The sequence below is a fragment of the Carettochelys insculpta genome, chromosome 1, assembly GCF_033958435.1.
Source record: "Carettochelys insculpta isolate YL-2023 chromosome 1, ASM3395843v1, whole genome shotgun sequence".
In the NCBI taxonomy this organism is placed as follows: domain Eukaryota; kingdom Metazoa; phylum Chordata; order Testudines; family Carettochelyidae; genus Carettochelys; species Carettochelys insculpta.
The window spans coordinates 19779818-19806563 of record NC_134137.1 but is presented as its reverse complement, the minus strand read 5'-3'; the positions used below and the strand labels follow the sequence as shown (position 1 = coordinate 19806563).

Here is a 26746-nt window from a genome sequence, read left to right as displayed (position 1 = left end):
GGTATCTATAGCCATTAGTTAGGTCCAAAGTGGTTATGTCCCAAGCTTTCCCAAGCCAATCCAAAGAGTTCATTCAGCTGGGGCATGGGGTAGGCTTCATACTGCAAGGCTGCATTCAGGGCTCTAAAATCCACACAAAATCAGATGGTGCCATGAGCTGTAGATATTAGGACCACAGGACTGCACCAAGGGCTCTGAGGTTCCTGTTACTCCCAAATCTAGCATTGCCTGAACCTCCTGCTTCAGGATCCCAGGAAACTTTTTGGGGACGTGATAGGTCTTGTGTTAGGATGTGGCTATTAGGGTTGTCCGAATTTGGTGGGATAGTAGATGAGTCCAGCTTGGTTGTGAGGAGAAGAAATTATTAAAATGCTCCAACAGGTTCCTGGTCTGCCTTTATAATTGTGGAGGGAGGCATTCTGCTATGGGTACATTATCATTGGATTTGGTCCGAGATCATCTGTCTTGTCCTGGGAGTTTATAAACAGAGTCTCTTATTCTGTCCAGTTTTAATAAATTCATGTGGAAGATATGTTTTTCCTTTTTCTTATCTGGGCAACTGATCCCATAGTCCATGTTCCCTATTTGTTGTATGATCTCATAGAGGCATTGACATCTGGCCAAGAGTTTGCTTTCAGAGCTTCACAACAATGATCAGATGCATTACTCCAGTTGATAGACCTTTTCCTGGGCTCCCTTGTTATAACAGTGAGCCTGTGTTCATTGGACTCACTCTAAATTCTCTTGGGCAAATCTGGCCACTTGGTCCAGTTGTTCCTGCATTTATACCACATCCTGGATCATGTTTTTGGTTTGAAAGGTTGCTCTTCCCTTCTTAAGATGGCTCAGTATGCCTCAATGCTGCCAGCCATATAATAATTCAAATGGAGAAAAACCTTTTTGAGGCCTGTGGAACCTTTTGCACTACAAACATCAAGTAGGGAAGGAGTTGATCTCAATTGCATGGGTCAGTATATACAAATTCACTCAATGTGTTCTTCAGGGTTCGGTTGACCCTCTCCACCACGCTGTCAGTTTGCAGGGGGTGAGACACCAAAATTCAGAGGGACTTCACCCTGAGAAGTGCCCAGATCACTCTTAAAAGCTGTAATATGAACTTGGTCCCCTGGTCTGTCAGGATATCTGTAGGTAATCTCACATGAGAAAAAGATGTACTAGAAGGGTGATGACAGTTCATGCAGTGATGGACAATAAGGGGGCCTCTTCTGGGTAACATGGTGTAGTCCGCAATGACCGGTATGTGCTGGTGGCCCTGGGCACTTTTCTCCTGGAGGGGGAGGGGGACACAACATCGACCTTTCAAAGTTTGTTTCCCTTTCAAAGGCTGTTTACCAGGGGACCAGCTTCTAACTCTTTGGTGCAATTTTCTGACAATCAGTGCAGGAGTCACAGAAATTAACATCTGCCTTATGGATTGCCAGCAAGAAGAATCAAGGCAATACGTGGGCTAATATTTTCCCCAACCCAAAATGTCCAGCTGATGGTATCGAATGGGCCAATTGCAGGATTTCTTTTCTGGCCTCCAGGGACACCAGGAGCTGGTAACAGATCTACCTCATGTTTTGGTTCCACTTAGGTTAATAGAAAAAGTCTTTAACTCAAAATGAGGAAATTGTGGGTAACTCAATTACCACCTGTCTGGTCATATGCTTTCCACAGAGTTTCATCCTCTTCCTGTCCTCGGATGAAGTTGTAGGTCTAGCCTAGCTCTATACTGGGAATGGGAACTTTCTGTGATGGGTCTCCTGGGTTTGAGGGCATGTCCCCATTTTGGAGTGGGCATCCTCCTCCTGCTGATGCCGTTCTGCTTTTGGTTCTGTTTCCCTAGCCATGGATTTGGAGCCATGCTCTACCTGCTTTGTGATGTTGCCTTTGGGACTTCCTAGCCCTCTCAAAATGGACAGGCCCCTCTAAAAGACCTAATTTCACTACCAGAAATATTTTCTCCAACTTTTGGGGTACTGGTTCAGCTGGAGTAAGGAGCACTGATTGGGGAAGGAGCAGTGAGGGAAACTGTTGCCGGTCTCTCCCAGTTATAACTTTCCAGGGAGGCACTTTGCTCCAATCTGGATCTTCACTTTATAATCCTCCACGTTCAACTGTTTCGTAAACATTGGGTAGGAGTGTGTGCCACCATGCACACAGGTCACCTTTAAAGGGTGGTCAAATTGAAGGGTGCTTAGGTCCAGCATTGACTTCAGAACCTGGGTTTGGGAGCACCCTGAGTCCATCAGTCCTGAGATTGTGTGCCCCCATAGTGACTTGCACCACCCAGGCCTTCTGCCACTGGTCAGCCCCAAACTCAAAACTGCTACAAGTTTTCACAATCCCACAATCTAAGAAATCACATTGCATGATTGGGCATGATTAGCTGAAATTTCCTAGCTTCCTGTAGCAGAAGTACACTGGCAGTCCCAGGGTGAGTCCTGACTGACTCTGTCTCCTTTGGTCATCTGGGGTACAACTTGGGTGTGACCAGGGGAGAGGAGGCACCCATCAGATACAGTGCTCCAGGGTTGGGTCCGGAGGGACTTCTCTTTTGTTTGGTTCAGGTCTCTTAAACACCCTTTTTCACTTGGGCTGGTCCCTCTGAGCCCTGGCTGGCCAGCTGTCAGGCTGTGGTTAAGTGGGTTCGCTAGGCCCACAAGTGAGTAGAAAGTCCTCAGTAGTCCAGACCACAGTGGCAAGCAAGTCAGTGTTCTACCCCCACGCCCACGTTTCAATCAGCGTTGGCAAAATCTCTGTACTTTTCTAAGACTATGGAGTCAGTGATCTCAGAGATGTGCAGACCTCAGGGCTCAGCTAGTGGTTGGCCCGGTCTTTAAGGTGTTGGGCTACTGCCTGGTGCTGGGCATCTGTGAGAAAAGGTTCTGAGCAGAACCTATTTTGATAGATCTCAGGGAATGCTCCCAGGTGGTTGAGCATAGCAGCTTTCACTGTCCGATAATCTGCCCCTGCATCGTTTTCCAGGGCTTGGAAAGCTACCTGAGCTTCCCCAGACAGGAACAGTGCCATGTGGCCAGTTCAGGTGGTTCTTTCCCAAGCACTGGTCATGGCCACCCACTCAAAGGGACCAGACAAGCCTGTATATCATTGAGCGGTCCTAACTTGGCCAGGCGTAGTCCCAGCACTGAGTTCAGTGGCGTAGAGGGAACTGGGGCAGTTAGCCACTGCTATATTATCTCATGAAACTGCTGCTCCTGCTGTTGCCACTGTTGCTGGAGCTAAAGCGCCTCCAGATGTATAGCCTACCTGCTGTGCCTATTCTTGTGCTTTCAACAGTGTCTTTTGTGTTGTGGTGGTGCTGCTGAGCCAACAGCCTCACCAACTCTTCCATTGCCCCTTTGGTTCAGGGGCTGGTAGTCCCTACTCCTGGTACCAGTATGTAATGGCGTGGCACTCACCTTCTGCGAGTGCTGCTGTTTGGTTGAACGTGCATGTCTGCGGTGCCTCAGTTCAAAGCCACTTCAGCAACTCAACCCTCTGGACAAGTCACATGCTGTATGTTATTAATCAGACCTTTCTGGGATGTCCACTCAACAGGGGCGCATCTCAGCCTGCTCAGTACTGTTCCTCACAGTCTCTTTCCCACTAGAGACAGAGTCCTTGCCCTTACCTCAGGACTCTCTTGCCAGTCCATACAAACATACCTATATCTATAATCTCCCACCATCTCTGCACTCGGAGCTCCCCGGGGTATGGCCACTCTTTCAGACACCCAGTCCCGTAGGTCCTCTCCCCTTGATATCTTCCATGGCACTGAGCTCACTATGGTCCTGCAGCTCTTACAGGGCCTTCCTGGCCCTTGATTGGCTGGTTCCTCCAGCTGACACTCTAGTCTCCCTTGGAGGACTTCTCTGTGGTTTACTGGGATGGGTGTGTGTTAGCCGATGGCCAAGGATGTTTGGTGAGGTGCCAGCTATGCCCGTTTTATACCATCCGTGACTTTAACCGCTAGGACGCACTGTCCCTTCGCGGCGGGCAGCCCGGGCTAGGCTGACGGATGCCCCAAGGTCCTAACCACCCGTGACTTTAACTGCTAGAGCTCAGAGCTCCTTCGCAGTGGGCAGTCAACGCTGACTGACAGGTGCCCCAATGGCAGCACTAAGAGCCTTTCCACACCCGTGACTTTAACTGCTAGAGCTCAGAGCTCCTTCGCAGTGGGCAGTCAGGATTGACTGACAGGCGCCCCAAGAGTTTGCCCCGTGGAGGCGGCACAACTCAACGCTAGGCTCTTAGTACTCTCACCTAATGGCCAGGCTTTATAGCCAAAACGGCTGAGGTTCTTTAATTGTGTTGGCTGCTTTACAGTACACCAGAGAAACAAGTCAGGCTTATGCACAAATGGTTACCAAAATTTATTAAACTAGATTCTAATCATGTGGTTACAAAATTGCTAGTGCCTACTTATTTAAATGTATAGATGTTACATACACACAAACAAGTTACAAAGCTGAAGCCACAATCCCAAAGAAAGAAAACAAAGTATAGAGCTCTATGTCAAAATATGTGTACACTAAAGATAGGAGATCAGGTGTGGGTGCTTCTTACCCTCCTTGCATCTCTCGATTCCAGCGGTGCCAAGCCAGGATCGGTCACTCAATTCCGCGGAAAGACGAATAAGGGACAAGGCTCAGGGACCCTCTTAGCTGCAGAAGCCTTGGGAGGCTGTCACTTATCTGACCAGCAGATAGATAGTGAAAAGCACTCAAAAATCATGGTGCTGTAGGTCCCATACTTATACCTTTGTACTCCTTTATTCTCTTTCTCCTTTCTTATGCCAAATTGGGGCTGGTCTGTCTGGGTGACGCCAGCTCTCGCAAGAGTAGTTTACACTTGCAAGGGAGAGAAACAATAAGTTTCGACTACTGGACATTCTTTTATTAGGGTAAATATTTTCCCACCTAGGATGTGGGTGTGTGTGCATCACGTTATTTAGTAGGGGCTAAGAGCCATGTCTGTCACAGCTTCTCTGTCTGCTGTGAGCCTAATCGTTGTATATGTTCCCAGAGGCACATTGCAGCAGCACACCTGTGCTTCTCACAGCTTCAAAGGCTGTGCTGGAATTTATGTTAAGTGCCCTGTTGTTTTGGCTCCCTTGTGTTCCCAGCAATGCTGGTCTGAGAGGGGGCTGGCTGTCTGGCTACAGTGTGGCAAGGCCACAAGCCTCCAGAAGGGGACTTCACAGCCTAGTCTGCCCTGTCACGCTGCCTTTCAGTCTCAGGTGTTTCTTGGTAAAAGTCATAGAGCGGCACGGACAACAAACAGAAATTCACAGCATATGACCTGTACATAACCTCTACTATATATCTCTGACTAAGTCTGGGGGGAATGGTGACCCATGTGGGAGGTGCCATAGGTTCTGGGAGCATGTCCCAGAATCCCTGCTGGTCCAGAGGGAGGGGTTGGTGGGGTTAGCAGGCTGCCTACCTGGCTCTGCACATTCCTGGAAGTAGCAACATCCCTCATCTACTAGGAAAAAGTGTGTCTCATGGGCTCCATGCACAGCCTCTGCCCTGTGTCTTCCACAGCTGCCATTGGCCAGGAGCTGTAGCTGATAGGAGTTAACAGGGTTGATGCCTGCAGGCAGAGGCAGCATGCAGAAGTGCCTGGTCAGGCCTCCGCCTAGGAGATGAGAAGCGGGATGTCACGGCCTACAGTGAGCCCCTGAAGTAAAAGCTGGACAGAGTCCTCACACCCCTCCACAGCCCCAACCCTGAGTTCCTTCCCACACCCAAGTTTCCACTGGTGCTGGGGAGCAGGGGACAGGGGCCCAAGACTGCTCCATCAGCAGGCAGTGTGGCTGGCACACAGGCATCTGCACTAGCTGCTGCAGAAGTCATGAAGGTCCCAGAAAGGTTCGGAATATGTGACAAACGTGCTGCCTTAGTAACGAGCAGTGAAGCAGTTATTTGTCATTGATAAACATTAAGCTTTCAGCACAGTTGTGGTTTAGAAAACCTAGGTCCTGTGCCATATTGCCACACCTGCTCTCAGCAGGTGTATGCAAGCTGGATTGCTCACAGTGTGAAAGAAGGGGGTGGAGGGCAGAATTTAGTGCCACCCCACTTGGTCCAAAGTAGCTCAAATATGTCACCTTCCAGGCATGTGGCAAAAGATAACCTCTCCAAAACCCTATCAAATAAATGTTTCTCTCACAGTGGTCAAAAGGGTGGGAATTAGTTTCTGTAGGTGTCTTGCTGGCTTAGTTCCTGTGAAGTGATTTATTTAATGCTCCTGTGATATTGTGTTATCAGTGATGTATGATGGGAAAGTGGTACCTACCACCTTTGATAGACACTTTTATTTCAAATCTAAATGGAGACCTAGTTCCTTTATTTCGTATGATCTTTTTTAAGTTGGGGAATTCTTGTTAACAGCAGTTTCATGTTATGTATTTTCATAATTCTCAGTTTTTGGTTTCACGTAAATACATTTAAAATATTTAGCATTACAATTTTATTTATATTGGGTTATTTTTAATTATTTCTCTTCCTGTTTCTTTTTTAATACTGCAGTTCCAAAAGAATTGGTAGAGCTTCACTTGAAACTGATGAGGAAGATTGGGAAGTCTGTCACAGCAGACAGATGGGAAAAATACTTGATCAAGGTACAGTAAATGTCTGTTATGTTACTCTGAAATTCTGGGATCTGATTCTGTGATGAGATCTTGTGTGAGAAATCCCTAGTATGAATTTAATGAACCTTGTGCTGTAGTCAAAATCTGTGTGCATGCCTAGGCCTGAGTTGCATAAGGTTTTATCTTTCAGCCTGCTTGGTTTTGTGCACAGATTAGTGAACCCAGATACCAACTTTTGTATTTAGAATGTGTCACACCTGCAGGCTTTAAAGCATGTGCAAGAAAGGAGCAGACTGGAGTTTAAGAATTATAGTGACCCCTCAGAGCAGAGAGATTTCCACATTCATGGTACAGTAGTTTATCAGTTATTTTAATATTATACCTGTGCTTTAGCTGACAGCCATACAGAGATTTGCACACTGTATGTTTATATGATAAATAAGGATTGTGTGATTTATGCTAAGTATCCAGAATTACATAACCGGGGAAGAAATTGTAGTTATTCATTAATAGTGGTGCACCATCCCTTTGCTTGGACTCCCAGAGGTGATTCCATATTGGAATTTTAGTTATTCCCTGGGCCATTTCCACTTTGCTGAATAGACCTTGTCAGCTCTGGCCCTCCCTTTTACTGGGACTCCACTCTTTAAATACCCCTCTGAACCCACCCCCACCGCTCATGCATCTGATGAAGTGAGTCTTTGCCCACTAAAGCTTATGCTCCAAAATATGTTAGTCTATAAGGTGCCACAAGACTCTTGTTCTCAAAGCTACAGACGAACACAGCTACCTCTCTGATAGTTATTCCCTAGTTATTTTAGTTGTTTGGTTGGCTGTCACTGAATGCTTTGTTCACTTACACTTCTGGATTCCTGTAACAAACAACCATAATTAAATCAAAAGGAGAAGACAGCTTGCATTGCATCACCAGGCATGGCTGCCAGTCATAAGGCTTGCTTTATGAGCTTGCATTGCAACTTAAGAGCTCTTAGTAGTGCTACGTCAGCATTGCTGAAATGGTTAACATGTGACTCGTAGACCACACATTACAAAAATGTTGGCCATTGTGATAATAAAATACATGTAAGCCACCATCACTGACCTGTATCAAGACTTGGGTGGATATGTCAAGATGGCTCAGTGAATTTTCTTTTTGGTCTTATTCTAGTCCATACGGCCATGATCACTGCATGTTAATATATCCCTTGTGTTACTAACTATACTGATGCTAAAAATGTATTCTCATAGGCCGTGGCCACACTAGCTCCTCCTTTTGGAGGGGCTATGATAATGTGGCACTTTGGAATATGCTAATGAGGCACTGCAAATCATACAATCCAAGAAGTTGAGCAGCATGAGAAAGGTAGACGTAGGGAGACAGTACAGTTTTGAAGTCTAGACATGTGTATCTGTATATTTGCTGAGGTTTTTTGTTTTTCTGTAAATATCAGCCTTCTCTAACTCCTTCTTCATCTATCCATCTAACATTGTAAATGATAGGGCCTGTTTGTATGGCCATCACTGAAAGCAATGCCTGGTGTGTTGGCTAAATAGTATGAAGAAGAACTCCAGTATTTTGTAGTAGGGAGCTAGTTTAGGGTGGGCACATGGGTGATTCTTTGCTGCCCTCCTCCCTAACTGTGGTCTGTTCAAACAGAAGTAGTTGGGAAACTTAGGCTGCATCTACACTATGAAATAAAATGAATATATTACATTTGAATACTTAATCTCGGTATTATGAATTTGAACAAAATTGTCCACAGATCTTCTTGAAATTTGACCCACCCTTTCTCCGTGTCAAATCTCTGCATTCCCATTGCCCTATGTAAATTTGACAGTGTGAGCACTGCATTGTGGGTACCTATCCCACAGCGCATTAGCCCCGGTTGCTTGTAGGTGTTTCAGTTGGAATCCCAGAATTCCAAGAACTATCCCATAATTCACTACATCACTAACCACACGAAAAAAGAACTGGTGATTGTGCCATTTCCTGCTGCAGCATTCCAGTGCAAGCATGGATCCATGAATGTTTCAGCAGCCATAGCGGCTGTCACGCAATTTGTCCTTCAGTTCCAAAGCTCAGTGGCACTTCTCTGTGCTACTAGTGGTACTGCTGCTGATGATGATGAAGAGGCTAGTGTTTTGGAACAGCAATTGTGCCAACTGCAGGCCAGGAACGCTGAGCTGTTGGCTGCCATGAATGCATTGATGACAGTGCAGCAACATTTTTGGACTCAAGAGACCAGCACACACTGGTGGGATCACATTGTTTTAGAGTCCTGAGATGACCAGCAGTGGGTGCAGAACTGTCCCATGCGGAGTCCACCTTTATGGAACTTTGTGCTGCACTAGTGCCTGCCTTGAAGCACAGCAACACCAAAATGAGGCAGGCTTTAACAGTACAGAAGCGAGTGGCAATTGCACTGTGGAAGTTTGCAACCCACCACAGTTACTGGTCAGTGGAAAATCAGTTTGGAGTGGTCAGATCTACAGTGGGGTATGTGGTGATGGAGGTGGCCCATTCAATCTGTTAGCGTCTCCTCAGGAAAACTGTGGCCTTGGGAGATGTACAGGGCATAGCGGATGGCTTTGCTGCCCAGAGCTTTCCTAACTGTGGTGGGGCAATAGATGGCATGCACATCCTCATCATGGCACCATCCCACCTGGCCTCGGAGTATGTTAATCAAAAGGGGTACTTCTCCATGGTTATGCAGGGGGTGATAGATCACAAAGGTTATTTTACCAATGTCAACATTGGCCGGTCAGGGAGGGTTCATGATGCGCACATAATCTGAAATTTGGGACTGTACCCAAAGCTCCTGGATGGGACTTTTTTCCTTGATCAGAAAATCAAGATTGACGACATGGAGATGCCCATTGTTATATTGGGTGACCCTGCTTACCTTCTGCTTTCCTGCCTGGTGAAACCCTACACAGGAGTCCTGGATCCCAGCAAAGACAACTTCAATTACAGATTGAGCAGGAGTAGAATGATTATAGAATGCGCGTTTGGATGTTTGAAAGTGAGGTTCAGATGTTTATTGACCTGTTTGGACAATTCTGAAGCTAATGTCCCCACCGTTATTACAGCGTGTGCTATTTTGCAAAACGTGTGAATCAAGGTGGGACACTTTCCTCTCTGTCTGGAATTCTGAAGCAGAGGCAGTAGGCAGGGCTTACTCACAGTTGTCTACACAGCCATCCACCAGTACCCCTGCTCAGGCTGCAGCAATAAGGGACACTTTAAAAAAACAGCTTTATGTCTGATGTGTAACACACATGGTACCTATGTATGCCTCTGCCATAATGCCAATAAATCAACTGTGCTGTAATTAATGAATGCTCTTTTTTTGGTGGAAGTGAGTTAAGTTAATAAATAGAATGTGCTGTGCCTAGAACCCCTTCTCCCCAACCACCCAGTTCCCTTAGCCGCACTTCTTCTGTGGGCAAGGGAGTTTCACTGCCCAGCTGCGCCTTCAGTAGCAATCACCCTCTCCCCTAACCACCCATTTTGATTTGTGTTGTCCCCACCCTCAGCAGGACTAGAAATCACACCAAACTCAAAGGAAGGATTTTATTTTGGGGGCAGGAGAGGTTTAGTTGGCCAGGAAAAGAAGCCTTCTCAAGGGTGCTTGAATAGCTTTTTGCAGTGGCCCTTGGGGCTGGAGTGGCAGGGTAGTCTTGCCTTCCCTCCCTGCATGTGGGGACCCTAATGACGGGGGGGCAACCTCTCGTTAGGGGACTCCTTCCAGCAGGTATCAGCTAATGTCCTGCTGGCTTGGGAGTCCCTCTGCAACTGAAGCAGGGAGCGCAGGATCTCCATCTGCTCAGTAATGACCATTATGAGCTTTGCTGCGACCTCAGTCTGCTTTGCCGCAGCCTCATTCATCTTTGAAAATTGCTGCTGCTACAGGTGAAGCATTCACTCATTAATGTTTACTTTGACGCCACTCAGCTGTACTGTGACACCACTGAGCAGTGTCCTTTGTCAAGTTCTTGTGCTCTTCCTGAGTGTCTTGCATGTGCTGCAGTATCATATCTTGTTTGCATTTCCTGCATCTCCTGGTTTTCTCTGCAGCTTTGGGCACTGGGTCTGGAAAATGAAGGTAAAAATTAAAGTACAGTTGACATAATGTGCTTTGAAATGCAACAAATGGGTCCTTCTGTGTACGATCACTGAAAGTACACTTTTGAAGGATGCAAGGGTTATTAAGGATGGGACAGTAAGTGCGCATTTCACAATACCTCACTTGCTATCACTTCTCCAGCACATTGCTTTGTGGACATGATAAGTTACAAGCAGTTGTCCTCTTTTGGTGGGAATGGGAAGGTCTGCAAAGCCCGGGCAGCCACCAGGTGTTCTGGCTGGGGGTCCTGTGGTCGTGACGAATGGATGGCTGCATGTGGGGCATTGATGCACAATAAAGATAAAGTAAAGAAAAAAATAATCCAAAGAAAGTCTTGATGTAAAGAGACATGGGAGAGAAAAAGCACAGCAGAGGAATCCCCCGCATGGTGCAGGGGGATTCCAGAGAACTGAAAACAAATGGTGCTTGGTAAGGGACATGGGAAGGGAAACACCCAGTAGACCATGGCATCAGTGTGGCTGGGAGGTGGGAGATCGTAAAAAATGATACAAAATGCTGGTTGGAAAGGGACATGCAGGGGAAACCCTCCCCCTGAGCCTGCAAACCGCATTGTGGGATGGGGAACAGAGTGCCAGCTGGCTGGAACGTGCCAGTGTAAAGGGGCAGGAAACATGTTTTTTTAAAAACAAACAAACAAACAAACAAACGCCAGATGCAAATTCCCATGCTTCCGCAGGTTGACAAAGAAGAATCACCCTCCTAAAACTAACAGATATGGAGAAAGAACAGCTACTCCTGCTGTATGACCAAAAGGCTAGAAAACTTGATAAATGCTGTGTGGTGCCATGACATCGAATCGCTCTGTGGTTGCCTGGTGTGGCAAGGTGTGCTATTGTGGAAGCCACAAGTCAGGCCTGCCCAAGAATCTCGTGGAAGGAATACAAGAGTGCCTGGATGGGGCCTTCGAGGAGATCTCCAGACAGGAGAAGCACTCCATTCCAAGAAACATTAACACGCTGTTCTGAGGGGCACAGAAGCACAGCTAGCAAACCAGTACTTATGGAAAACCCTATAGCTATACCCACCCCCAGCCCACTTCTAGCATGCTGAATAAAGACTCACCTGAACCGCTTGCTTCAGAGGGCTCGGGGACTGGCAGGGACAGGACTGCCATGGAGGGTCCCGAGGTGTCGGGGGAAATGCCGTGGAGGGGCCTGCCATGGAGGGGACCGGTTCCAGCTGTATGGTGAAGAGCTCCAGGCTGTCTAGAACAACTTCCTCTGTCTTCTGCTCATTGTTCCCTTCCTTCTCCCTGTTGCCCTCTTCCTCCGGGCCATGCTGCTCCTCTGTGCTCACCCCGAACTCAGTACCACGGCCTCCACAAGTATCGTAATTCAGTCTGTAATTCAGTTTGGGCTCCGTTGCAGACTTGCTCCCCATAAGCATGTGGAGCTCTCAATAATAGGAGCAGGTCCGTGGAGCTGCCCCTGACCGCTGGTTGGCTTCCTGGATTTTTGAAAGGCTTGATGGAATTCTTTAACCTTCACCTGGCACTGCATAGAGTCTTGGGAGTAACCTTGGGCTGCTCTCTTGTGTGCCATCTGATCATAGATGGCTGCATTTCTCCTGGCCGCTCAAAGTCTCTTCGCCACCGATTGATCTCCCCAGATGGCAGTGAGATCCAGAATCTCCTGGTGGGTCCAAGCTGGGGCTCTCTTGTGAGCCTGAGAAGTGCTAATCAGATCACTACCATGAGTGCTCGTGTGCTCATGATTGCAGTACAGGGCTATCGATAGTTCCTACTGATGCCGTGCGACGCGATGAGCAAAGAGATCTTTTTTCAAAATGGACGCCCTTTTTATTTGCAAGGCTGGGCCACTAAATTCCTATTCAGATTTTAAGTCAAATTCAATGCAAACTTCATGAGCTTACTTTGACCTTCCTGCACACCTGGCAGCAGTGCACAACGAAGCAGACATACTTGGAGGGTCACCATGTAACTTTGTGGGATACATTTGGGACACTTCTGGAGGCTAACAAATTTGAATTAAGGACATGGTGCTTCTACACTAGCCTTGATTCGAGATTATAAATTTGAGATAGATGCGATAGCCGTCCCACAATATCGATATTCTGTAATCAGCATTATGGCTCTGTGGATCAAGTTAACATTATTACATGTGAAGACAGTCCACGTTTTAATATCCAGCTAAAGCCTTGAAATTTGAATTTATCTCATAGTGTAGATGCAGCCATAGTGAAGAGAAGATAGTGGGTGTGCTTCTGGAATCTTATTCTCTTCTGTGCAGGGATCTCATGGTCATGCAAAAGCTTCTGGTTCACGCAAAGACACATTATTTGTCTTCAGACATACACAGCTTAACCCTTAGGGAAGTGCACAGTCTGATGAATGCAGATGAGTGCTTCCTTCATCTGATCATTCACAAAAGTTTTTTATGTTCTTATGCAGTTAAAATTAATTGGCTTTCACCTGGTCTCTCTGGACCCTTCCACTGTGAAATCTACAGATTTCCAACAGGCTATTTCTGACTGTGTTGTTTGGCACCAAGATGTCTGTGGCCTTCTGAAACTTCTCATCTGTGTGTTTGACTCCTGCCTGTTTGTTCCTTAAAGAAAGCAGTTTGAGCATGGTGCCAATAAGTAGTGCCTGGAAGTCATTGTAGATGCCTAAAGTATTTTGGAAAGACTTCTGTCAGCACCCATTGTACGGACTGGTGGGATTTGGTCATGCTTTTATGCACAGAAATCAGTTGCTTCCTCAAGAAACCACCTCTCGTTACTGAAGTGCTTGCCAGTTTCAAACTTCTCCTTTTGAGAAGTTAGCAGATCTCGCATTCCAGGTTTGCTTAAACCATGACGTCTGTAGTAGGGTTCAGACTGGGTTCTAGCTTTCTTTGGTGTTAGGTTTGCACTTACCAGGACTGAGGATAGTCTGCTGGTTTTAGATTATGGAAACTTGGTCATTGTGGTCATAACAAATGGTTTCAGCAGATCTAATGTCACTGAGTTGTTGCCATTTGCCAATTACTTGGTTAATTAAAAGACATTCACAGTGTTTCTAAAACTACCCTCCATTGGTTTGAGTGATACATAGAACATAGGAATGGCTACTGATGTTTGACACATCTTCTCCAAGGTTTTTTTTAATTGTATCCCCCTATGATCTTCCTGTTTAGAATGCTGAATACTAGAGTGGGTCTTATCCATGAAAGCACATGACCTAGTAAGTTTGGTAGGTCAGGACTGCTTGTTATTTGTGAAGCTACAGACTAAAATAGCTGCTGCTTGGACATAAGTTTGTTGGCAATAAACAGCTTTATGTCTTGTTCTAAGCTTTGGATTATGCATTGGAAGAACGGACAGTGTAGCTTGTCCTCAAAACAGGAAAACGTGCTGCCAAGCAGAAGTCATTTTTTGAGATGGTAATCTCCTTTTTGTTACCACTTTCTTACGCCACTCGTTGGCCGTGTCTACACTGGCCCCTCTTCTTTGAAAGGGGCATGCAAATGTGGTGGGTTGAAAATGCAAATGAGGTGCTGATTTTCATATTCACTGCCTAATTTGAATAACGGCTGCCACTTGCCATTCTGGAAGCACTGTTTTCAAAAGCCAAAACAGCCATGTAGATGGGGTCCCTTTGAAAGGAAGCCCTGCTTTCGAAAGCACCCTTCTTCTTTATTGTTTTCAGGAAGAAGGGTGCTTTTGAAAGCAGAGTTTCCTTTTGAAGGGACCCGTCTATACAGCTGTTTTGGCTTTTGAAACAGCACTTCCAGAATGGCGAGTGGCTACCCTTATGCAAATGAGGCAGTGAATGTGAAAATCAGTACCTCATTAGCATTTTTGATCTGCCACATTTGCATGCCCCTTTTGAAAGGGAGGGTCAAGTGTTGCTGTAGCCATTCAGAATTAGTGAAGTTTGGCCTGACTTTCGGCTGTGCCATCTCTTTTGAAGGATACATTCTGGATATGATTTAGAGGCTTTTATTCAGTGACTTAATTTGCCCTGAGTGCACCCCTCTATTTAACAGATCAGGAAGATAGATCTTTATAATTCCATAAATATTTTCAAGAGAGCTTCTGTTGCTTGAAGTTTGTTTGGAATGCGGCAATACTTTTGTCCACTGATTTGATTGTCAGTGCCATTTTTAAAGCCCTTAACATTGTAGCATATGTGTATATCTTTGAGCCTTGTTCTGTTGGACATCTGCACTAAGATAACCCATACCAGCGAGGGATCCCGCTGTTGTATCTTAAATAAAAATGCGGCCATTAGTGCCTTTGTTGATATGGGTCCTAGTGTGTGAAAGTTGTTCCTGTGTAAAAAGTTATTTTGATCCTCTCTCAGTTTTAAAAAAACAAATCTAAAACTTACCCCAACCCTTTTTCTCTCTATTGATACCTTATAGTCGTTCTTTAGCACTTCCACTTCTTTCCATTTTCTATGGCCAACTTAGTGGTGTTAATGTTTGCAGATACATTTTAAATACTTTGCGGTATGCACCCCAAGGACCTCAGCATTTTATACATAATTACATTGTTTTACAACACACAATGAATTGTTGTCTCATTTAATTTGTATTATAGTAAGAGTGCCAAGGGGCTCTAACTGAGGCTCATTATGTCTACACTGCACTATAAAACTCACTGCCGCAAGTCTCAGAACCCAGATGTACACACACTCAGGTTTATGGGGCTCATGCTACAAGGCTAAAAGTGGCTGTGTTAGATGTTGCTTCACAAGCCAAGCTCCAGACCAAGTGGGAATGTTTACATTGCTGTTTTTGGCACGGTAGTATAAGCCTGTGAGACTTGTAGCAGCGAGTATAATGCAGTTTGGACATATCCTATTAATTGCTTCGCAGACACCTAAGAGGCAGTCTCTGCTCCATAGCACTTGCAGTCTAAATAGACATGACAAACAAAAGAAGATAGGAAAAGACATGGCGCACGTAGGTGAAGTAACTTGCCAAACAGCAAGTTGACAGAATGAGGAATAGAAACCAGTCTAGTGCCCTAGCTATAGTAGGGATGTTAAAGGTTAATCTTTAACAATTGAGGCTTACCGGTTATGATTAACATGTATGGGCTGGAGCAGCTCCTCCCTTCCCCCCAGCATTTGCCATGGTGGGCAGGGGGCTGCTCCAGCCTCACAGGGCCCATTATATATGTATATGTGTGTGTGTGTGTGTGTGTGTGTGTGTGTGTGTGGTGTGTGTGTGCGCGCACGCACTCCAGCCAGGTTGGAGCATCCCCAGTCTGCAGTGGGCCCAGGAGCACCACAGATGGGGGTTCCAGCCAGCTGGAGCAACCCTCATCTGTGGCCCCTCCCCCTTTAATCAATTAACTGGTTAGATGGGTTTTACATCGCTAAGCTGTAGATTGTGCTGTATCCTTAAGAGTTGTTCAGAGATAGGAAAATGAAGATGATGATGGTCAAGATCCTGACTGCATGGTCTTTCAGGTCTCAGTGAAGAGATGCCCACCTGCACCTGGCTTTATCTTTGATTTTTGTCTGACTTTTTTGCTTACAGAAGTTACAGAGTTTGTAGAAAAAAGTGACAAGTATCAGAGGGGGAGCTGTGTTAGTCTGATTCCTCAAAAAGAACAAGAAGTCCTGTGGTACCTTATAGACTAACAGGTATATTGGAGTATAAGCTTTTATGGGCAAAGACCATCAGATGCATAGATAAAAGTGAACACTGGTATTGCAACAAAATACTGTTCCTCTGTAGAAATTTCAAGTTACATTCATCCGCTAGTTCTAGTAATTTAATATTTTATTTATCTGACAGATATGCCAAGAGTTCAATAGTACTTGGGCATGGGAGATGGAGAAGAAAGGATACCTGGAAATGAGTGTTGAATGCAAATTGGGAATTCTGAAGGTACTATATTCACTGTGGATTTTTTCAATGACCCTTTGAACACTTAAAATTGCAGTACTTAAATGTATTAAATTTGGAGCTGATGTCAGAGTTGAACAAACGAATATCACCTATCATAGATTCTTCTTTGAGTGGTCCCCGTGGGTGCTCCACAGTAGGTGTCAGCCTCGCCCGGCGCTGCAGATCGGAAAATTTGTAGCAGTCTCCCTAGGGTCGTGCATGCGCCGGTCCTTCGCGCTCCTTCGGTCACGTGCGCGATCCGGTCCCCGCCAGTTCCTCTCAACCGCCAACGGCTGCAGATGGATTCCACTTCAGCTCCAACGCCTGCGAAAGATAAAACTGTGTTTTAATTTTGTTAATTTTGTTGATAGTTATTAGTTGATAGTTTTAGTTAGCACTGTTAAAGTTGTTCCGTTTAAATGTAGATATAGTTTAAAAAAAAAAAAAAAAAAAAAAAAGGAGAGAGAGAAGAATGGAGGCGGCCGCCTTAAGCGGTCTGCTATCCTAAAAGCCGCAAACGTTATCTTTTTCCAGGACTGATTAGCTGTTAAGTGCCCTATTAACATTCAAAGACTTAAACGCCCGGGCCGAGATGTCCTCGCCAGGGTTTAAGAAATGTGCATCATGCCGTGAGGCCATGCCTGCCTCAGATGGGCATAGCGAGTGCATTCGTTGCCTCGGGGAAACCCACGTTCCACAAAAGTGTCCTCACTGCTCCAAGCTCACAGCCAGAGCCAGAAAGGACAGGGAAATGAGGCTGAAAATGATTTTATTTGATAAGGCCCTCCAACCTGGACCATCGGAGAAGCCCCATAAAGAGGGGCCCTCAGGGCTGCACAAGAGGAAGGCGGCTTCCCTAACCTCCTCTGTACAAAAGAAAAGGAAGCTTTCTCCAGCTTGATCCTTGCCGGTAACACCTGCGAACAGGATGAGCGGAGCACAGGGGTCTGACCCGCGGGCTGCTCAAAGCGGGATGACTGTAGCACACACAGCGGTGCCGGGGCCTCCGACCATTAAGCAGTCGGCACCAGGAGCACCGCAGGTGCCGGAATCAGCGGCACTAACTCCCACAGCACCGAGCCCTGCGGCACTGACGGCACTGGAGCAGGGGTACCCGGCACAGGACCCAACGGTGCTGGAGGAAGCTACCCGGGCGGCGCCGTGCACAGGGGCACTGAGCGCGGCACCCACAATGGCGCTGAGGTCCCCCACATGGGAGGGGGCAGCACCTGCTTCGCAGGGACGGGGAAAAGTAAAAGCCAAAACCCAGCACCACAGCCCATCCCCAGAGGTCACCGCGTTGCCGTTATCGCCTAGCTTCCCCCCCGCCCCCAAATACATTGGGCAGCAACTCCAATGGCCTGCTTCAGACCTCCATCCCCATTCCTTCAACCACCATCCCCCTGGCTCAGACAACCTTCACCAATCTCCAGTAGGGACCCCTATGAATACTATCACAGAGCATCTCCGCCACTGTCAGCATCATCACGGAGGTCACGCTCATCTAGACCCCATGCATATGTTTTCCAATCGTGGTCCAGATCCCCATCACCGGGCCCTTGCCCCTGCTGTTATGGCCAACCCTACCATACTGAACACCGGCACAGGGAGTCCAGATCCAGGGGTGGATCCCCACCCACATCTCGCCAACACCCCTTCACACAGTCTTACTCCGTGAGAAGAACACAGCCTTCCCAGGCGGACGTTGGTCTTCAGGCTCTGGACCTCCCCTCTGAATCCTCAAAAGGGCAAGCGTATGAACAAATCCAGGAATCGGAGGAATTAGAGGAGGTATATCATAGCGACGCCTCTTCGTCCTCCCCAGATGAGGGGATTGTCCCCGGGGATATTTCCCCCGCCCCGGACGACCTTAGGCAATTCCAAGAACTATTCAAGAGAGTAGCACAAACACAGGACATTCACATAGCAGAGGTGCAGGAGAAACATCATAAACTCCTGAAAAATTTAAGACCCCCAGCTTCATCTAAGATCGCTATCCCACTAGATGAAGTGATTATGGAATCAGCCACCAACATATGGCAGACTCCAGCCACTACCCCTCCCACAAATAAGAGGGCGGATAAGAAATACTTTGTTCCAGCCAAAGGCATGGAATTCCTGTTTAGCCACCGCCAACCAAATTCCCTGGTAGTCGAATCATCACAGCAGAGATCCAAGACACCCCAATATAAATCAGGAGGGTCAGAAAAAGACGCGAGGAAATTAGACACGTTCGGTAGGAAGGTCTATTTCTCCTCTACCTTACTACTCAGAATGGCAAACTATGCAGCACACCGGTCAAACCACAACTTTGACAATTATTCCAGACTTACTTCCCTTATGGATTTCCTTCCAGAGGATAAGAAACCGGTACTAAAAGCGATCGTCCAAGAGGGCTACGCGGCCTCACGAACAGGAGTTCAGATTGCCCTGGACGTGGCAGACACAGCAGCATGCTCCACAGCCACAGCAGTGGTAATGCATAGGGAATCGTGGCTCCAGACGTCCGGCATTCCCAGAGATCTGCAAACAAAAGTCATAGACCTTCCATTTGATAAACAGAAGTTATTCGCAGATTCAGCTGACTCAGTCCTACACTCCAGCAAGGACTCGAGAACCACACTTAGGACCCTTGGCATATATACCCTTCCGTACTGGAGGAAGAAGTTTTACCCCCAGCAACGGTGCTACTCTTATCAACCTCAGCGTACACAATACCAACGGAGCTATGACCAAGGGCGCCACCACCACCAGCAACAGTATAGGGCCCCCAGACGACGCCCCCAGCAGGGTCACGCACCCTCGGGGCAAGCCCTGAGACAGCAAGTTTGATGGGTATGTCGAGGACTGCAATATCAACACCATCCCTCAATGCCAATCCCAGCACATGTTCCATCATCGGCTCAAACCATTCTACTCTCAATGGCAAAACATCATCACAGACAAATGGGTACTGGAAATTATAGCCACGGGATACACAATCCCCTTCCAATCACTACCTCCACCGAAACTGCCCACCCAGCCCTTCTTCAAGGACCCCTCCCACGAGACAAGGTTAAAACAGGAGGTAGACCATCTCATGTTCATAGGGGCGGTGGGGAGAGTTCCGGAACAATTCCAAGGGAAAGGGTTCTACTCACGGTACTTCCTAACAGAGAAGAAGACAGGAGGCTGGAGGCCAATCCTGGACCTACGGGCCCTCAACCGGCATCTGCGCAAACAGTGTTTCAGGATGATTACAATTGCCTCCATACTTACGGCATTGGACGATGGAGACTGGTTTGCAGCCCTCAACTTGCAGGACGCGTATTTTCATATAACTATTCACCTGGCACACAGACGTTTCCTCCACTTCACAGTAGGCAGGGAGCACTTCCAATACAGAGTTCTTCCGTTCGGTTTCTCTTCAGTGCCCAGAGTGTTCACCAAAACACTGGCGGTAGTATCAGCTTACCTACACAGACAGGGTGTGTTCATTTTTCCATACCTGGGCAACTGCCTACTGAAAGGGGCCTCAAAGGCAGAAGTCCTACACATGATACACGTCACTACAAACACGTTTGCCTCATTGGGCCTAGTTATCAACCTCTCGAAATCAAAGACCGAGCCTACGCAGAATATAGAGTTCATAGGGGCACGCATAGACTCTACTACATCAAGAGTATACCTGCCTGAGGCCTGTTTCCGCACCATCAAATCCCTGGTACAAGTGATGACGTACAGCCCCACAGTGCCAATCCTAACATGTCTACAACTGTTGGGGCACGTGGCGACCACCATGTTCATGGTACAGAATGCCAGGCTGCATATGTGGGGCCTGCAGCATTGGCTGGCGAGTGTTTACAAACCAATAGTCCATACCATCCACAGGACAGTATCGCCCACAGCGGAGGTGCGCAGGTCACTGGCATGGTGGGCAGATCCCAAGAACTTACTAGTAGGGGTGCCCTTCCACCAACCACAAATTGCGATTTTTCTTACGACAGATGCATCCCACATAAGATGGGGAGCGTACATCGGCAACAAAGTAACTCAGGGGCTATGGTTCCCTGCGGAAAAGACATTGCACATAAACATACTAGAACTCAGAGCAGTGTTCAGTGCGTACAGATGTTTTTGGAAATACCTGCACAGCAAAGTAGTCAGGATAAATACTGACAACATCTCCACCATGTTTTATATCAACCGGCAAGGAGGGGCCAGATCCCATGCGCTATGCGCAGAGGCAGTCCGGTTGTGGAACTGGTGCATTGTCAACAATATAACGCTGAAAGCCTCATACCTACCCGGTGTCCACAACGTGAAGGCGGACCAGCTAAGCAGGTGCTTTGCGCTCACGCACGAGTGGCAGATTCGGGCTGATCTGCTCCGACAAGTTTTTCACAAATGGGGGAGTTCCCCAAATCGATCTGTTTGCCACTTACAACAACAAACAATGCCCTCAGTACTGCTCCAGAGCGGGCATAGGAGAGGGATCCTCGGGGGACGCCTTCACAGTGCCATGGAAGGGCCCTCTACTCTGTGTGTTCCCTCCCATGACACTCATTCACAAGGTTCTAGAGAAAGCCAAAAGAGAGAGCACGCATAATACTGATAGTCCCAACCTGGGACCGATAGCAATGGGTTCCTCTGCTTCTGCGCAGAAGGTAGTGCCGGACCTTCTCACAGAGGCTCAGGGGTCCATAGTGCACCCACACCCTCAAAGACTCCGCCTACAGGCGTGGCTAATCCATGGCTCAGTGCCTTAGAGAGCACATGTTCGGAGGGAGTGAAACATGTCTTGGAGTCCAGTCGAAGGACTTCCACCAGAAGGACTTACGCGCAGAAGTGGAAATGATTCATCTCCTGGTGCTCTTCCAAGCAGTTGGCTCCTCAGGGTGCCCCTATAACTGCAATTCTAGAATACCTGCTGGAGCTAAAACAAGACGGACTCTCTCTATCCTCGCTAAAGGTCCATCTTTCAGCTATATCAGCATTTCAACATAAAGAGGAAGGGCCAACCATATTCACCCATCCTATGGTCACACGATTCCTAAAGGGGCTGGTAAACCTGTACCCCCGTCGGAAACCGCTATCGCCGTCATGGAGTTTGGACTTGGTCCTCCACACGCTGTCGGGACCACCCTTTGAACCATTGGCCACGGTATCCCTCCGGCTACTTACCCTGAAAACAACCTTCCTTCTTGCGATCACGTCAGCCCGCAGAGTGAGCGAACTCGCAGCAATAATGGCAACGCCACCCTGCACAGTATTCTCAAAAGAAGCAGTGATCTTACGATTACACCCAGCCTTCCTTCCAAAGGTTTCCTCAAAGTTCCACATTAACGAACCAATAGTATTACCCTCATTTTATCCTAAGCCTCACAACTCTAGCAAAGAGGCGCGGCTGCACCTGCTAGACGTAAGGAGGGCGTTGGACTTTTACATAGACAGAACTAAGCCATTCCGGAAAACGGACAGACTCCTGGTGTCTCTCGCACCCATGTCGAAAGGGGAAGGCCTATCCTCACAAAGAATTTCAAATCACATCGTATCCTGCATAAGACTGTGTTATGAGCTGAGTAAGACCCCTCTGCTAGTTCCGCCCAGGGCTCACTCCACCAGAGCAATGGCGGCGTCGACGGCCTTCTTCAAAGGCATCACATTAAAATACGTCTGCAGAGCGGCGACTTGGTCATCTTACAACACCTTTGCCAAGCATTATGCCATGCACCGGGTGTTCGATGAGGATACACACCTATCAACAGCAGTCCTATTAAGGGCAAGCTGCACATAAGCGCACACTCACCTCCTTAATTGGGGTCACTGCTGGGTAGTCACCTGCTGTGGAGCACTCACGGGGACCACGCGAAGAAGAAAGAGAAGTTACTCACCTGTGTAGTAACGATGGTTCTTCAGGATGTGTCCCCGTGGGTGCTCCACTACCCACCTGTTCCTCCCCGCTTCGGAGCTCTGTTTTTGCGTTTTTCAGAAGCATCCAGGGCGGTTGGTCAAGGAACTGGTGGGGACCAGATCGCGCATGTGACCGAAGGCGCGCGAAGGATTGGCGCGCATTGGCGCATGCGCGACCTGACAGAGACTGCTAAAAATTTTCCGATCTGCGGCGCCAGGTGAGCCCGACACCTACTGTGGAGCACCCACGGGGACCACCTACTGTGGAGCACCCACGGGGACACATCTCGAAGAACCATCGTTACTACACAGGTGAGTAACTTCTCTTTCTCTCAGTCTTATAATGGGGGATAAGCCTCAATTAAATATGTTTTCTATTTGTTTTCATAGTTTACTTGTTTGTATTAAAATATATTTGTAGCGAGTGTTCTGCTCTTGGAGGGTGATTACCCATGTAATTTTTTTGTTGTTTTCATGAGCTCATAATAAAATAATTTTATCTTGAGTGGAAAGGTGAGATACGGGGTTCATCTTCAGCTTTTAAACTCGTGAGAAGAGGCAGGAGTAATAAGCCTCATGTGCAGTGGCTTAAACTATATGTTGTTTTAGTAAATAATATCCACTCTGTAGCTAGGTTATTCAGAAAAAAGAAGTTTTCCGTGTATACTGCTTTCACATGTATATAAAATACAGAAGTTAACGTTTCAATGGCCACTTTTAAAAGAAGAAATAGAAGCACCCAAAGGGGGAAGATGATCACAGGTGAAAAGCAAAATTTTTCCTTTGCATAGTAAAGTTTCAGAGCTGTTGGAAGTCACTGAAGGACATCTATGACGTTTTGTTCAGAGTTACAACCTCCACTCCTGAGGACTTCATAACTCTGACGATGTGTCTACATGGGCACAAATCTTCAGAATAGCCATATTTCGAAGATTACTAATGAGGCGCTGAATTGAATATTCAGCACCTCATTAGCATTAGGATGCTTCTGGCCACGGCGCTGCGAAAGCCCCGCTTTCGAAAGCACACGGCTCGGCATGGCTACATGGGGGTCCTTTTCTAAAGGACCCACCCCTTTTGAAATCACCTTATTCCGATCAGTGATCGGGATAAGGAGATTTCGAGAAGTGCGGGGTCCTCTCGAAAAGGACCCCCGTGTAGCCACACCGAGCCACGCGCTTTCGAAAGCGGGGCTTTCAAAGCGCCGCGACCAGAAGCGTCCTAATGCTAATGAGGCACTGAATATTCAATTCAGCGCCTCATTAGTAATCTTCAAAATGGCCATTAACATGGCTATTTCGAAGATTTGTGCACGTGTAGACACACCCTGAAGGTTTTCTGTACAGAAACAATGCTTTCCTTCTCTTCTATTTAAAATTTGTTGGTGAACAAGTTTAATACTATTCTAAATGGCCAATAATAAGAAATTAGAAGCTAATCCTTGATTTACCAAAAGGGAATAAGCTGGAGGGGCTGGGGCATTAGATCTCCTGCTCTAGGTAAGTCACAAAACCGATAAAGGAAGGTTTAAAAATAGATCCCAAAACATACTACTAAGAGTTTTTTATTGGTGTTATCTTGAAGTTTTAAAAAATCATCGTCCATTGCAAATTTTTTCAGTACCTCTGTGAGTGTCAGTTTGATGACAATCTAAAATTTAAGAATATCATTAATGAAGAAGATGCTGATGCTATGCGTCTCCAGCCAATTGGTCGAGACAAGGATGGTCTAATGTATTGGTACCAACTGGATCAAGAACATAATGTGAGAATGTATGTAGAAGAACAGGATGACCAGGATGGGTCTTCTTGGAAGTGCATTGTCAGGTAATTTTTTTATTTCTTTCTCGTAAATTTTAAATGTGATTGTCTGCGATTATGAAGTTTAGATGTTGAATTCAATAAATGTCTGCTTTTTAGAGAGCCCAGTTCTGTCCATTTAGTTTTCTGCCGTCAGACACACACAGTAGGCACATGCACAAGTGCATTTATGAAGAAAAACGGTTTGTTGGTGTGTGGGATAATTGCAAAGCAATAGGGTCTCAAGATTCGCAAACTTATTGTTCGCAAATTCAATTATTTGTGAGTGCCCACTTCTCCTCGGGCTCTGGGCAGGAGTGCCGGTAGACATGGCTTCCTCCAGGGCCCCGGATATGGAGTGCTGACAGCCGCCGCTCCCCTGGGGGCCCCAGGCACAGACCGCTGGCAGCTGCTGCTTCCCCCAGGGTTCCAGGGCAGGCTGCAGTATTTGCAAAATTCAACATTTGCGAGGGTTCTCAACATGGAACCGTTGCAAATTTTGAGACCCTGATATATGTATTTCATTTCATTAGCAATACACCATCTATGGTTTGAAGACAATAATGGAAATATAGTAGTATGATCAGGAAAAGAATCACAGTCCATGGAGAATGGGCCCAATATGTGCTGACAATGTACTTTAGGGAACATGGAGAAAGACCATGTTAATTTTCTAAACTGTCACACTATCAGTCCCAAATTAGCAATGTACAATATTATGCTATGTTTAGAATTGCAGGTTGAGCACTAGGCTCATAGAATTCAAAATAATACACTAACCCAGGCCAGAAAGCTGAACACAAGCCATTTCTGAAATGGATCTCAGATCCTGGATAACTCATGGTTCAGTTACAGGGTGCTGTTAATTGTGCTCAGTGAGCTCCACTAGTTTAGCCTCTTATTAAAATAAAGAATTGTGAAAATGATGGATTTTTAATATTTTCTCATGTAGAAACTTTATTTTAAAAAAATCTAGTCAGTTACAAACAGTTTTAAAGTTGGGCTCTGATCAAAAGAGAATTGACATTGAGTAATAAGGTAAGCACATGGTGACAGATTTCATAAATGCAAGATAAGGTCTATAATTTAAACAGTGTGTGTGTATGTAGTGGTAGCTTTAAGCAGTTAGGGTTGTTGAACAAAAAGTTAACTGCAAAGTTAATTGTCAGTGGGTTATATAACATGACCAGTGTTACTATGAAGCAGAGTTGTGTGAATTAAGTAAACATAACAAACAGTATCAGTCAAAAGGTAAACTACACTCACCTTGCATCATGTCTCTGTAATCTCCTGGGAGAAAGAGAGGCCAAAAAGCAAGGTAGGATAGGTTTATGGTGAGAGATTCATTGATTTGTGTGTATCTTGCTGGTAAAACACAATAATTCACTCTTAAGATCAGAAGTGCTTTTAAAATCACCAGCCTCTTCATGCTTAATTTGTTTACATTTCAAGGCTTTGGTCTTTTGTGTAAGTAAAACTGAAAATCCTATGCCAAAAGATGTACTGAGTATTTAATAGGGAGCAGAAATATGAGAGTCCGGACTTCTTACCATACAGTGAAGCATTGCCTCTGTTTAACCTGCTCTCAAAACAAGTTCTCTTAGGCTACGCCTACAGTACAAGATAAACTTGATTTTTAATAAATTTAGTTTTTAACCTCATTCTTATGAATTCAAATTTAAGTGTCCACAAACCTTCTTGAAATTCGACCCATTGGTTTTCTCTGTCGAATTTCCATGTGTCCATTGCCCTATGCAAGTTCGACAGAGTGAGCAGTGCAGCATGGGTACCTATCTCACAATGCCTTAGCCTTGGTTGCTTCTGTATGTTTCATGCTAGAATCCCAGAAGGTAAAGCACTGTCCCAGAATCAGACTACCCAGTAACAGAATTTAGACGTCCCCCAAACCTGCTCAGGTTCTGCGTGCCACACGTCCTCTGCAGATGTTAGCACAGCTGCTCACTGGTATGCCATCAGGCCTGCCCACCCCAGCTGAGTTCCATCAGCCATGCGTCCTCTGCGGACGTTGGCATAGCGGTGGGCATCTGTGCCTTCAGTCCTCCCCGAAACCTGCCCAGGTTCCCTGTACCACGCGTCTTCTGTGGACATTGGCGTAGCACCGGGCAGCTGGGCTATCAGCCCTGTCCACCCCTGCCCGGTTCTGTCAGCTGCATGTCTGGACCTTTATATTTTCAGGCCTGTGCACTGCAGAATTCAAATTCTAACACAATCAAAAATTCTCAGGCTTCTTGTGACCTTCTTCCTGCACACCTGGATGGATAACAGCAGGGAAGGAAGCCGCCAGACAGGGAGAGTCACCATGTAGCTTCCACCACTTCCACACTAGTCTTTATCAAAATTTTAAATTCAGAATTGACACTATACCCATCCCGTAGTAACAACAGTTTATCGGTATTAGGGATCACTAATTTGAGCTAATGGTATTGACAGCAATGTTTT

The 26746-nt window shown here is 46.5% G+C and overlaps 1 protein-coding gene across 3 annotated transcripts in view; it reads left to right on the top strand.

Moving 5' to 3' along the window:
• Positions 1-26746, top strand: part of RSF1 (remodeling and spacing factor 1) — a 138440-nt gene that overhangs the window by 33796 nt on the left and 77898 nt on the right. For all 3 annotated transcript variants that reach the window (XR_012643116.1, XM_074983104.1, XM_074983123.1), the window contains 3 exons: positions 6540-6631; positions 16503-16595; positions 24108-24313. Coding sequence is in view for 2 of the 3 variants with exons in the window: in XM_074983104.1 (XP_074839205.1) it covers positions 6540-6631; positions 16503-16595; positions 24108-24313 (391 nt within the window). In the remaining variant the exon portion in view is untranslated. The remainder of the gene's footprint in view (positions 1-6539; positions 6632-16502; positions 16596-24107; positions 24314-26746) is intronic.